General features: G+C 44.5%; 1 protein-coding gene across 3 annotated transcripts in view; it reads right to left on the bottom strand.

Annotated features, from left to right (window-relative positions):
* The window catches only part of MAP2K5 (mitogen-activated protein kinase kinase 5), a 110,781-nt gene that overhangs the window by 11,119 nt on the left and 84,814 nt on the right, over window positions 1–14,848 (bottom strand). For 2 of the 3 annotated variants that reach the window (XM_048955823.1, XM_048955821.1), the window contains one exon: window positions 8,988–9,049. In XM_048955823.1, coding sequence (XP_048811780.1) covers window positions 8,988–9,049 — 62 coding nt within the window. Of the gene's footprint in view, window positions 1–6,452; window positions 6,499–8,987; window positions 9,050–14,848 lie in introns of all 3 variants that reach the window. The other variant, XM_048955822.1, reaches the window with a different exon arrangement.

Below are 14,848 nucleotides of genomic sequence, written 5' to 3' on the forward strand. Positions count from 1 at the left end.
TAACTATCATCTGAGCTGTATCACTCAGAATTGCTGCCCATTTGTTTTTGTCCCGTTTCCTTACATTTTCAATGCTTCTTCGTGCCGGCTCAAGTCCTCTTTTTCACATCTCACTAGAAAATGCCACTTTGTTGTGCAGCTTTAGGGCATGTTAGTAAGAGAAAGTCAGAATTTCACATTTTCTGTACAAAGTCAGTGGCACGTTGAGCAGTGGGACTGCAGAAGACAGAGAATGAATGTAACACCTTAAAACCCTATTGCTCAGAAGTCAACCTTGTCACAATCTTAGTCTGCTGTAATTGCCGGCTTTAGTGACACTGATAGAACATATTTCTCCATTCCTATAGCTGATTTCTCAAGTGACAAAGAAGAGCAAATCATATCCCTAAGGACAGAAACAGCGGAGAGAGAAGGAAAAAGAAAGAGCAGAAGGTCCATAACCCACCTTCCTCTATTTCAGCAGAAGGGAATGGGTTGAGCACTGCAGCCACCAAAATAATACACCTATTTTTCCTCCGGCTCAAGCTGACCAAGGAGGATGACAAGACACAGTAACAGGAACACCCTGAGTCCCACAAAATCCCATCAGTGAAGCCAATATAAAATCTCTGCTGACTCCAGCATAGCCAGGATTTCATCCAGGACTTCTTTCCACCGTGTGTCCAAATTGAACGACTGAAGATGCAGTTTAATATTAATCATGTTTACAGCTGCTGAAGTACCTGGCCATGTGCTCGTTTCCTTAGGAAATCAGAGAAGAGCCCTCTCCCTCCCATCTGGCACGTGTTTCAGTGTCTGTCAGAATTTCTCCTTGTCATGGGGTGAATGAACTGGGATCACTGCGACAGAGGAGAGTCTGAATGTTTGCAAACAAAGCTATCCATCACAGGTGCAAGAACTGACAATTCTTCTCTGGGCAAATCACCTCTGAGAGGTGATCCTGCACTGGCTCAGGAAAATAAATGCTTGCAAGCAGCCAAAGAGTGAAAATTCTGGGCTCAGTGTGATCCAACAATGACGCATAAACATCCAGACAGACTGCGACAGAAAACATTTATCTGTAAGCTGTCTTCAAAAGATTTACTAAATGCCTCTGTGAAAAGCCAAGTGCAGACAGCCCTCTGCTCCCTCTCAGAAGTTAAGGTCATGAAAACCTCAATCTGTTCAGCAATCTCAGCTACTCGGTGATGCCACCGCTGCAATGCCAAATTAGCTGCTGGGGAAAACCTTCCATTGGAAACATGAGTGGAAGGATATTATTGGCTCTATTCTGAAGGCTTACATGAAAATTCAGGTAGGATTATGCTGATGTTTCACTAGCTTGCTGAAAGCACAAACTACTTCCTACCAGCTGCTAACAATGGGCTAACACAACAAGCAGCACACGAGTTTAGCTCTACCTGGTAAGAAATGCTACTGGCCAGACCCTAGTGAATATCACCACATAAAATATTGCTGCTTAAAAGCTTCTCATCTCCAATTTCCTACATTTGTTATTTATAAGGGAACGCCCAGACAGAACCCATTTCTGAAAATCTACATATCCTAAGTTTAAGAAAAAAACCCATACACTTAAATATAAAAAGAAATAACTATCTGAAAAAATGTCTACTGTAGCTTCTAAGACCTAAATGGCACTCCTGAAATGTAAAGAAGCATTGCTGAAGGCACAGGGACAGGGAACTTTAGCACTGCACCAGGCAGCATCCAACCAACTAACCACCCAACCAACCAACCACCCAACCAACCAACCATCCAACCAACCAACCATCCAACCAACCAACCATCCAACCAACCATCCGACCAACCAACCAGCCAACCAGCCAGCCAGCCAACCAACCAGCCAGTTTTCAACACAATAGGTTTTTTGACACAGAGGAGGTGCAACCTATCACTCAATTCTGAATTGATAACACACAGACATAAGAAGCACTGACAATCTAAATTTTAAAAAGGAGAAAAGCTAAAAGCTGTGATTCAGATTCAGAGACCTAAACAAAAATGAGAAGATTGGTGCAAAAGGAATCCAGGGCAGATGCTGTCCGGATCCTTGGCCTAAAGCATAGCCTCTCCCCATCCAATACTTCCCTTCAGAAACCCAAACAGCATCTTAACAACTGTACTTTTATGCATTCACGTGAAAGCATAAAGGAATGACTTTTATATGCTTGACTTCTGGTATTTCAAATACAATTTCTTTAAGCAAATCACCTTCGTTTATACAGCCAGATGCAGCATGGTAGAGTTCAATGCTGTACTAACAAAAACCAAGGGGCGTCTACAAATCTGCTGGCTTTCTGAGAAGCACACACAATCCGCAAAATGAAAGGCCAAGTTTCCAGCTAAAGGAGAGATTTTAAACAATTACCAAAGCAGATAGTGATATCATAAAGGCAATTTCTGCGCTAGCTTGTTTTCTGAAACTCTCTTTGCCTCTGAACAGCAAGAACAGATAATAACTATTAGTAAATCAAACTCCTGCAATATCCAGCTGTGTCTCACACATTTACATACAGATAGAATGGGTATATGTTTTTAATATGTATGCGATACGTACTTTTACCACAGCTGAAGTGTACGCTACAAAGGAGGAGGAGAATGGGAATGGAATCAGCATGAGATAATAAAGTGGCCTAGATAAAGTATTAGCCAGTGATTGATCTCAAACAGGGGATGTTGCTTCTCTCTGACCTGATTACTTACTATGCATAGATTCCATTAAATAGAGCTTAGAATGGAAAGCTTCTGAAAAATACTGTAAATGCAGACAGATCTACAGCTTCCTGAGCTGCACCAGCATGTGGATGCCCACCCATACGCTCGGCACAAGGAGATGGAACCTTCCCTGCGCTGCCCCATCACACGCCCTCAATGCAGGCACCCTGCTCCAGTGTGCCGCGATCCCCTGGGAGCCTGGCCTGCAGAGCCAGACAGCTCTGTGGTGTACATGCAAACAGCAAGTTCACGGAAAAAATAATCTTTAAGGAAAAGAATTGTTGAGATCTTCCTTTTCTTGGTGGAAAGCAAGAGAAGAAAGGCAGGAATACGCTATGATGCTACTCAGACTTCCACAGCACTGCAACACAAGCAAGTTCCATTGACTCTGTGCCTTCCTCTTCTTAAGAAGAAATTGGAGACAGAAGAGCAGGCAGAGTAAGAACAAGGTTCAGAAGAACCACCAGTGAATTACACAGATCACTCCCCCTCTGGAACGGACCACTTGCCAGCTGCTGGGTGAAATCACTCCTTTGCACTCCTGTGGAAGAAGTCTGCTAGAAGAAGTGGAAATACTGTGAAACAATTAAATTGCTGATTATATATATATATACACTTATGCAGAGAAACCAGCGTTAGGCATTTTTTGTGTGGATGGGGAAGAGAGACTAAGTGTAGATACAGAAAGTTGATTTCTGTCAGCTGTTGTGGAAATCAGGTGTCCGTTTCCACAGGAATATCCATGGTACCAGGAAGGCTGACTTTATACAGGAATTTCATGCAGCCTTGGCTTTGGCCCTGTTTTCTAAGAAGATGTGCACAGTGCCCCTCCTAACATGACAGGCAGGGTAAAAGCATCCCTGCTGCAGCCCTACAACTTTGCTGGAGTCACCAATGTGGCACTCCAGGTATTGTGAGCCAGCTCTTAAAATGCCTTTAACAATCCACTGATTATCAGGAGAGCAGAACAAGATTGATGTTCTGCTCCCTTCATTTTGCTTCCAGTCTTTAATTATACTAAATTGGTTACAAAATAGTGACTTCCAGTACGGTTAATGTCCATAGGGGACAAAATCTGCACTCTGCTGTTTTGTCTGAAGCTAACGATGATAACGTGTTACACCTTTCATCCTTGCCAGTACATTTCCTTTAAATCAAAACAATGAACAATGTGAAATCCTGCTTTCACTGAAATCAATGGTAAGCTGACCTTGAGAGCTCCAGGATTTCACTGATAGTATCTGTATCACTCTACCCACTGCTTGTTAACACAGAGATATCCATCAGAATTACAAGGGAAGTTTAGGAAATGGAGGAGGGGAAACTAGAAAGGCTGTTTTGGTCAGTAATTTAAGAATTCAGAGGGTATTTAACAGCTTTTGGTTTGGCCTTCTTTTCCAACTAAGCACGGAAATGTATACAAACATGTGAATATGCATGTTCAGTAGCTTTGTTGGTGGGGATGGGCCAACGGGTTAGGTTAGATGATCTTAGAGGTCTTTTCCAGCCTCAATGATTCTATTATGCTATAGATATCTGTAGATAGACATAGAAATGGACTTGGACTCGATCTCTGGAGGTCCCTTCCAACCCCTACGATTCTGTGAAAAACATATGTATTCTTACATACGGACATTACAGATAAAGTGCTCCTTGACAAGGCTGGCTAAGTGCAGGAATGCAAAGAATCTGTCTGGAGAGCAACCACTGAGCTCCCAGCAAACCTGCTGCAGGAGCATGCCATGTCCTGGGAACCCATCCCACTGCAGGAGGGAATTGAGAGCAGCTGCTGGGGCTCAGCCACACGGCAGGCAGTGACGGGGTCACTCCTTCCTTCCAGCAGCAGCCTGCTTTGAGCTTTAGCATTTGCTGCTGCGCGTTCATTTATAATTGACTAGGAAGTATCATCAGGGAAAAAATGTGTTAAACAAAAGATTTTGTTTAACAAGTGGGAAGGCTTTTTTTTTTTTTTTTTTTTTTTTTTTTTCTCTGAGCAGCTATAATTTTAAAATTATTTTACAAAACACCTCCTTAAAAGGGGCCCAGCACACTCGAGGGCATGTAGTTGTAAAGATAAATCTGCACACTTCCCTGGTACTGCAGGCACTCACCCTTTGGCCTCATTTTTATGACTCTACACCCTGGAGTGGTGTTATTGCTTACAAACATACATATATACTTATGGGGGTATGTGAGATCTGCAGATGTTTTATTTATAAGTGGCAGGCCTATTGCATCACTGAAACATACATTTACAAAGAGATATAGGTTTTATGAAACCCTATTCCGTTGTTTTAATAGCTAAGCTATCCAGCCATAGCATAATAGTGCACAAGGTAAATGTGTCTACATTTCTAGAACCTGTTCCAAGTTTTCTCAGATGTGACTAACTGCAAGAATTTCCCAACCATCAAAAGTTAATAAAAAAAAGACAAAATAAGGCAGCGGAAGCCTTCCATGTGAGATGCACATCACCATCTCACAGGGGCTCTGAGAAACTTGAGGGCCTCATCCTGCTGAGGTGTTACAGTGGGTGCCGAACTCCAAAGGTAAACCTATTGAAGTTAATTCCTTAAAATGAGACCCAGAGTTAAACACTTTATTAACCAGGGTCTAAATTGAGGCTAGCCTGGATCGTGCACTACCTGCCCCAGGGCATCTCTGGAGACTGGCCTTTAACTAGAGAATGGCTGCAGTAGAAACACTGGGTTTTTATCTTTCCTTGTAGATTGTAGAATGTAAACAAGAAAGGAAAGGATGCAAACATGCTCCATATCTCACTGAAGTCTGCTGAAATTATTTCCACATAGTCAATGCAGAGAAAATAAATGATGATGACTTTACGCCAATCTCCAAGTGACAGGAAATGCAGCACATGAAGAAAGTAACAAAACCCTTAAAAATCAAAGCTATCTGATGCGATTCAGAGCAGGCTACAACTCCTACCTCCAGCAGAATTTACTGCAAGTATTCTGTATTCTTGTAGCAGCTCAATAACAGTACTGTGCAGCAAATGCACAGCCATGGCAGGCCATCCTGGGAGCAGGCAACCTCACCTTCCTGAAACAATGACAGGCACAAGAAAAGGAAGAGGTCTCTGAGCTCAGATTCCAATGCTGAGAGCCCTTCTATGAGAAAACCGAAGCTACATATTAACTCAACCTGCTGTAGCCAATCTAATTCCATTTTACATGAATACAAGTGAAAACAGGAGCTCCTGCACGTCGTTAAAAATACGCTGCTTTGACCAAATGTCCAGTTTTCAATCTTCAGATTTTGAAAGGTTAAGGCTGGCAAATGATGACAAGGCATGACCTGCATCAAGCTGTAATCCCCGGACATACAAACTGAAAGAACGGTGAATCGAGCATCAAAATGGTTCTGACTGGAAATTGATGCTGCCTGTGAAAGTTCTGTATCGACTGCCCAAATCACAAGTGCAGCTTTGGCCACAACAAAGGGAACAGCAAAATACCCATTAACTGCACTGGGATCAGAATTCCACCTTTTGTGTGCTCTATGTAACTGTGCAATTGCTTCACAAGCCCAAAATAGTTTATATTTGTACATGCTGAAACATGCAAAAAAATAACGCAAGCCCCACAAAATTAATGATAATAATTAAAAAAAAAAACCAACAGTAAACCAACAAGAAAACCCCAAAACTCCACTTCTGTATATATTAATAAGAAACATTGAGAGAAAAGTAATACCGGAGGCTCTGAAGTTTCACTTACCATTAAATCTTCAGGTGCTGGCCTTTCCTTAGGTTGCTTTTTCATACTACATATCACAAAAGAAAACATTCACATATAAACAGATGTTTATTTATTCCATTTGCTTTAGTATTGAAGACATCCTCTTTTAGCACAGACAGACCGTGCCCAGAATCTCCATCCATTTCTTAACTTGATCACAAGCTGACAGAAGACACGGCTCCCAATGGTGGCCAAGACGTGGCCCAACCTCCCCCTCCACCCATCCCTTGTGGCCAGCGTTTCTCCATTCTGAGTGTTCTGCTGACAGCTGCCCAACTTTCAACTTTTCTTGCATGTCTTTGAAGTCCCCTACACAGGTACAGGTTCCTTTCACCAGTTCTGAAATGTGTCATACCTACTGATATCCTTCTCCAAGTGCCTACTTACCCGGGCAAGAGATGCAGTGACAGCAGCTTCCCTTCTATTTCATGGCCTGCCCTGCTTGCAGCCATGAGCATGTGTGGATATGAAGATCACTGCAAACCAATCAGCTCAGAAGGCATAGGAAGATGCTTCTCGTTTTGCTGGGGATTATTACATAGCTCGGCACAACATATTATCCAAACAGGTGGGAAATTTAACTCCAACACTGAGCAGCTTCAGGAGAACACACAATACCCCGGGGTTTCTACCTTAATTTTTTCCCATTCATTTCCATTACACTGCAGGGTGATAGTTCATTACACAGCATTAAGCTGTTTATAAGATCATGTTTCTCATCCAAATAGTCCTAGTTTTCTGTGCAACAGGTGCAATTAGCTATTGAAAACTGTGCTTAGCTGCATGAAGGAACACAATAACATGGCACAGAGGTGACCATCAGGAGCTGCCTACTGACTAATTGGATTACATCCAAGCAGCAGTGTTTATGGCGGAACTGGCATCAAGTCCTGTGCGCTGCTCACTTGACATCTCTAATACTTATTAGAAATTGATTGCTTAAATAGTCCACAGTGTAATTTCTTTCTTGCATAGTTCATTTTTAAACAGTAATGCCCCCTTCTGAAAAGAGCTGCCTGCAGTACAGCCGATAGAACACTATCTCAGCAATCCTGGATGAACTGTGTTGCAATTAGGAGGAGCTCAGATATGATTTACCCTCCCGACAGATAAGGAAATCACCAAACATTCCCCACAAATAACTGGAACAATGCAGGTAACAGCGGGCGCCGATGCAGGTTGGGAGCAGCTCTAATCTGACAGCCCAAAGTAGCCGCATCCCCGGGGAAAACCAGGCTATTAGCCACCATCAGTTATGCTTCACTTTGACATCTGTGGAAATTTGAACACGGGTTATCCCTCCCCCTGCCTGAACGAGGGCTGTTTTTTTTTTCCAAGCAGTCCGTCATTACCCTCGGAAGGGATTAAAAATGCACAGCCCCACGCACAGCGGCGGTGCTGCAGAGCCCTCCGCACGGAGCTCTGCCTGTAAGCTGAAACTATTGGAAAAAGGAAGCCTACGTTATCCAACCTTTAATTATTTAGGAACTTTAATTAACCGATAATCAGACTGCTTTTGGTTTCTGCAATGTTTGTGGCGTCCCATCTTGGCCCCGCACTACGTACAAATACACGAATCCCTGGGGCAGCAGGCAATCTGAATGTGCCACGAACCCGACGGGCACAAGTGCGTGGAGTTGAGGGCACTGCCTGCCTGCTTCAGTGGAGAGAACCCCAAAAGGAGAGGAGTCCCCCCATCTGCGCAGCCCTGGGCGGCACCCCGCCACGTCCACATCTAGGTGAGCACCTCATCAGGGCATGCTCACTGCGAGGGATGCTCCTCCATCCCACACACCGTGTGCAGAATTTCAGCTTGTTCATTCTGCCACGCAGAAAAAATAAACAACATTTCCCTTTGCTTTGTTTCTGTTAGGAGAGTTTACCCTTAAAATTCTTACCCTCCTGCCACTAGTCACTACTAAATGACTTGAGGGTCATTCAGACCCTGCTGTCACCCCACACATCAGAGAGGTGCGTTCTTTATTCCACAAATTCCTCCTTGCCCATTCTCCTCTCATTTCCAAGCTTTTCAACGAACGATCCGGTTTGAAGGAAAGAAAATACACCCAACAGTGCATTTTAAAGTACGACTCTCAGTAAAAATTACTTACTGGGAAGCCAAGGAATTAATCAGGGCTGCCTGTCTCTCCAAACACCGCAGTGATTTTATCAGTAATACTGCAAAAAGCCCTAAATTATGGTATGACACATCCGGGACTCCGCGGCCCCTCTCCCCCAAATGAATCCTTCGGTCCCACCGCCGGCTCTGCACCCACATCAGGGTTTATTAAAACAGGGAAAACCCACGTAAGTACTTTTACGACCCTTTGTGTAAATAACGTTTACATAATTTAAACAGTTTGCTTAGCTTTGCTGCCCCATCTGCCCAAGGCCCCCAAGTCCCTCTCCTCTCGGAGCGGATGCAAGGAAAGCCATAAGGTCTCGCCGAGCCGCGGAGTTAATGGCATGTATCATTTACATCGAGGGCATGGCATGTTTGCAAACGGAGCTTACCATTGAGTGATGAAGTGTACAAATGGCTCCGAGAACTCCCCGGCTGGAAGGACGGGCGACTCCTGGGTTGGATTGGAACAAGGAACAGCGTCAGAAGAGCATTTTTTAGAAGGAGAGCAATACAACAGCGATGACAAAAAGGGGGGGGGGGGGGAAGGAAGCGACAAAGCTCCCTTTTCACGCAGAGAATTGGAGAGAGAAAGGTACAGATTCTTCTGAGAACGTGTTATAAAAACACTGAATTTCGACTAATGAGTATTACACAATGGGTAAAAACATGTGGAAAGACACTGAGGGGAGGTGAAAAAAGGACAATGATAGCCACAGGGTAAAAAGGAAGGTAGGGAAAGTGTAAATGAGAAATTAATGATTATTTAAGTAACACACAAATGGTCTTGTAATTAACAAAGAGCTGTGAAATTATTCTTGTGTTGACCTTTGTTTCTTTCACTGCTTTCGCTATTTATTTACACTCATGTTTATTTACACTTATTCATTTTAGAGGCTGTCCTAGCAGGAAGGCTGTTCCAGATTTTAAAATGTTTTCTAAATAAAATCATTTTTAGGGGGAAAACGGGCAAAATTTACCAGGCTGGTGAAAACCAGCACCCGGCATTCGGGGGAAAAGGAAAAGAATAAAAAGAGAGAAAATAAAATGAAGAGCAGAAGGAAAAAAATCTCCACCCAAACGGGGAACAAACAACATCCCCATTTACAAAGACAGGCTTTACGAATTTAGGAGTTTTTCCAAGAATGACAGAGAGCTCCACTGTGTTTATAGTGTAACAGCTCAGGATGTAATGAAATTACACTGCAGAGTACTTTAACAGTGTCATCTCATTAGACCTACAGTTGGAACAAGAGAGCCACATAAAACAGGCAGCTGCAAATGACTCCATTCTCATCTATTCTCATTTGCTATTAAAAATACCTTTCGGCGGCTTTTTTCCTCCCTGACATCCCTACACAAAGTACCCCGCAAAGTATGATACATGCACCTATTTAAATTAACAAAGGAATGACTTATTTTAATCTCACTGTGCTTTGGAGTGCTTTGGCCATTTGGATGAGCAATATATCATTACATACAACCTTCCAGCGCTGCAGGCAAGAAACTCAGAGCGTGCAGCATTTGGTGGGAGCCAAACAATTTCTCTAGCACACAACTGTGTCAAATGCATGCATGTATTCATTATTGAGAATGCGAGGAAATAGCTTTGATGTAGTGGAAAAAAGAAGATGATAAAAGCACCTCTGCAATGTGTGTGCCATTATCAATGGTGGCAGATAGACACAACTGCAGAGCCTCCTATGTGATTAGTAAATATACATATAATTGCTGTGGCCAATTATCAGAAAAATGAGATCGGTAATTACAAGACAGAAAATTAACTAGAACTCTTATTAAGGCTTTGTTTCCAATTCAAACAATCGGAAACTGCTGGAAAATACAATTAAATCAAAAGTAACTGAAGAGTAAAAGGAGAAGGCAAAATTGCTTGACAATTTTCAGAGTTCTATTAACCACGAGCAGCGTTTGATAGAACATGCCCAAATTCCCTTTGAACTTAGGCCGGGCGAGGGAGAGGTTATTGTTTCCCAACTTATAAATGGCAGCAATATGGGCTGGTTTGCACCGCAGAGCGGGAGGAACGCAGGGAAACAAACAGTGCAATTAAACTTCCTCCACTTCAAAGAGCTGTGCATGAAAATTAGTCTTATTAATACCGAAAGCACAGAGCCAAGTGTTGGAGCATCAAGGGCCGCAGCCCAGCAGGTTGAGCTCTCCCATCGTTTGCTCCTGTCCAGCACGCAGCCAAAGGCCAACACCTCCTTCCCAGGTGGGATGGGGTCAGAGCACAAAAGCAGGACAGGAGCTGTGTGTGTGCAAAGGGGCACTGTGAAAATGGGAAGGCAAAGTACCGGAGCCCACTGTTGGGGTCTGGGTGCACCCAGCCAACTGTCCCACGCTGTAGGTGCAATGAGAGCAAAGCAGCACGTGTTGGGGCAGCGGGGCGGGCACAGTGCACTGCACAGCCAGCGGGTGGGAGATTTCTGCCTTTGCCAAGGGATGGTGGACCAGCAATAGAGGGAAGCTTCACGAGGAGAGGCTGATAGAGAGCTCTGAAGCCACTCTTCTTTCAAGTGCAGACTGTGAGGGGTGGGATAAACACTGACTGGATCCCAGCAGGAAAAGGAGATGCTTTAATGCAGTCTGCCAGGGATTTTAGGTTGGATGTCCTGCATATTTGTCAGTCATTTGCAGGACAAATTGCTACTCTTTGGGGACAGTACAGCAATCTCAAAAAACGCTCACTAGGAAGCATGTCTGAAGGCAAACAGATCAGTAGAAATAGGTAATTTCACTTGGGTAAATAAGAGCCAATCCTTACTTTACAGCATGGGTAAGATGGGACAAGGAAGCTCTGCTTTTAGCTGAACCAGGAAAGCATGGATGGACCTCAGCTGCTTCCAAAGGCAGATGCTGGAGAGCTGCCTCCAGTGTTTCATTTTTAAATGACCTCAGTAACAGAAATGGCCCCTTCAGTTGACAGCCAGCCACGGAAACCAGCAATGGAGACACTTCTATTTCTGCCATGGTTCCACTGCAGAACATTTGAGTAGCAGAAAGTTAAGAGTATTTTGTACTTAGAGTTATTTCCATGAAAGTGCTCCTATTGCTGCCTGTGGGACGTGAGCAATCACAATGCACCAAGTGCAGAGCAAAAACATCCCAAACCGCACAGAAGCAGCACAGCCTATATGTACCCTGAAGTTCCCCAGCCTGTGACTGACTGACTCTGAAAGGGATGGAAAAGAGGAAATAAAAACAAAACTACAGCCTCAGCCACGTCGGTGTGACACAATACAGTCACACTGGATGGAACAAGGAGGAATGCTCCGGCTGTACTCCGATGCTCTGCCTTATTTTACCCACCTGCACACCGAACAACGTTCACCCTGCCTCCCCCAGCAGCTTGATCCCAAGGCCAGCTGCTGTCCCAAAAGCATCTCTGCAATGGGACCCGCTGCAGGAGAAGCCTCTGCAATTGCTTTGTGATAAGAACCAGCCGTGCTGTGCACATACGGAGGGCAACAGGAAAAGTTTGAGTGATGCCTTTGCCTTGTGAATAATGAACAGTTCAAGGAGGTCAACCCATTACAACTGAAACCGTTTAATTATTAATTATGCACAATCTATGAGCAAAAGGACAAGTTCAGAATGTTTAATGTGTGGTAACTCCAACTGGACCCTCTCTTGGCATTTTATTATTAGCACTTGTCAGCAAGGTGCTCAGGCATAAAGAAAACAACACAGCAGCAGAAAATCAGAGCTAGCAGGAGGAGGGAGGGCTTTGAACTTCAAACACGGCTCCTAATATTTAATTCTCAGAATGCCAGTGCTCTGGTATAGACCTTACTGACTTCCATGGCAGGGGGAAGCTGTGTTATATAGGCAAAGGCATGGAAAGAAGCACAGCACAGTCCCTTTAAAGAGAGGGCATCCGAAGGCACTGATGGCATTACCTCCTGCATCTCCACCTACTTCTCAGATCTCTTATCTGAAACATCTCTTGATCTCTTTTGCTGCCATTAAGCAGAGCAGCAGCAGGAGAGATTCTGCCGAGGCTTAGAGAATAAGTACTGTCCAACAAACTCACAAATGATGGGAAGAAACATAAATGAGGCTCCTTCTCCTCCTCTCTGTCCTCCCTGGAAGTTTGTCTGGACAAACCCAAGAAGCAAATTCAACAGACACAGCTGACTGGCCTTGGAAACACGTCAATGGAACTTGGAATTCATCTCTGACTGACCAAGTACACTAAAATCAGGCTGTGTTGTACACATCTCTCCCAAACAGAACGCTTCTTGAGTGGCATTTTCTCAAAACAACTGAAAGCTGGAGATTCATCACATCGTCCTTTCTGAAGGAAGAAAAAGCCCCCTATTTCGCTATGACAGGAACACCAGCAAACACAGAGTTCTACTTGAAACCTTCCAAAGGACGACGGCAAAGCCCTCAGTTATGCGTTAGGGCTCCTTGCCATCACAGGTCCCCAAGCAGAGCTGAGCTGCACCTTCTGGGCAGAGGTTGGTGCGCTCAGCACACGTAGGTTTTACCTTCTCATCTGCTCAGCACCTCTCTCTGAAGGGTTAAAATTTCCGTTTCCCACAGCTCCAGAGCTGCTATTTTGCAGCACTCTCTCGGCAGCGTGCAGGCTTGTGCAGAAGGAAATGCCATGGTCCTATGGCTCGATGGCCACAAGAGGGAAGTTAGCAGAGCCGAGCAAACCAAACTTCAGTTACTCTGTCCTCTGGGCTTCCCAGCACACCCTGCCTCTGAAATTATCATCTCCTCTGGGCAGATACTCCTATTCTGCAACTCGCCCGCTGATGCTGAAATGGCAGTATTTAATAAATAATGTGTGCGCTTTACGAAGCATTTTTGGCTCATCACTTCAGCCTACTCCAATCCCTGGCACTGAAGAGTATCTGTGCGCTCTAGTTTTCACCAAAGCTTTCGAACAATACACCTATAGCTGCTGTTTACTTTCTGGCCAAAAAGTGACTTTTTTCAGACAAACTTAAGTTTTAGCTGCACCTGAAACGCTGCCAGTTGCAATTAGGTGTAATAAATGCACTGCAGTTACGGAGCCGTTCCAACGAGAGCAGCAAATCACAATATCACACACGTTCAGATTCACTCCTTCAAGGTCAACTTCCCTTCAAAGCACTCCTAAACAAAATCCCATCGCTGACTTTTAGCCAATCTACTTCAAAAGCCCCGCAGAAGCCTAATGGCAGGTGAGCCCTTGCAAGTAACGAGTGTGCAAAAGCAATGCTGTCTGGAGGTGGCTCAGAGGCCCCGACTTGAAAGAATTTCTGGATCGTCCCCATTACGCTCCCACCCCTGGCAGGAAGGTGAAAGATGATTACATCTCCGCGCCAGGTCGCTTCTTGCTCTTTCCTCAGTAGCAGGTGCCAAATGTGACAAATGACACGCGGGGGCATTTCGGTGTGAAGTTCCGTCTGCTGGGATTGAAGTGTCAGCAGTGAACTCATTTATTTCCAGATCTCGGGCTGGACTGGAACCAAGGTCGAGAGGCCAGTGTTTTATCCAGCAAACCCCTCCGCCTGCCTCCCACACCTCACCCCGTGGGACAGCCCGCTGTTCTCCCAGGCAGCACTACCTGCTCCCAACCAAAGACAACACGGCGTCCACATAACCTACATCCACACGGGACCCACGCGGGCGCTTGCGGTGGGAAGCCAGTAGGCACCTGGAGCTCTTTGGCAGCATTTGCCGCTGTGGGATGCTTTTTAGAGGCCAAGGAAAGAAGCTGAAGAGTGTAATTAACATTAGGAATAATCTAGAGTGTCCAACACGACGTTCCCCACCCCTCGCCAAGCCCTGCACTTGTTAGTGAGGCTCTCCAAAGGGCCGTGCAGATCGTGTACAGGTAGCTGGAAAACAGGTTAATCCTTTAACCGTAACTGTAATTGCTTTCTCTCTAAAACAAACATAAGAATTTTTTCTTCTCCTTGCTGGTCTCTTGTCGATCATAAGCCAGCAGAGCACAGCAGTGTTTTGGGTAGATACACGCACATATGCACACTTCAAATAGCTAAGGCACAGCAGCATGAAACGCAGCCTCTACCTGCTCACACCGAAGGGACCCAATTGAAAAACTAAAACCATTTATTGTTCCCTTTTTCCTCTGTACACTCCCAATGCATTTTTATTGCTTTTTCATAAAACACTGCTGCAAATAATCAAGCATGACCATTGACATCCACAAGATTGAGTTTTAGGAACCATTAAATGAGCTTGCCCTCTTGGGAAGGTTCTTGCTCAGGTT

The sequence above is a fragment of the Lagopus muta genome, chromosome 10, assembly GCF_023343835.1.
Source record: "Lagopus muta isolate bLagMut1 chromosome 10, bLagMut1 primary, whole genome shotgun sequence".
Taxonomy (NCBI): Eukaryota; Metazoa; Chordata; class Aves; order Galliformes; family Phasianidae; genus Lagopus; species Lagopus muta.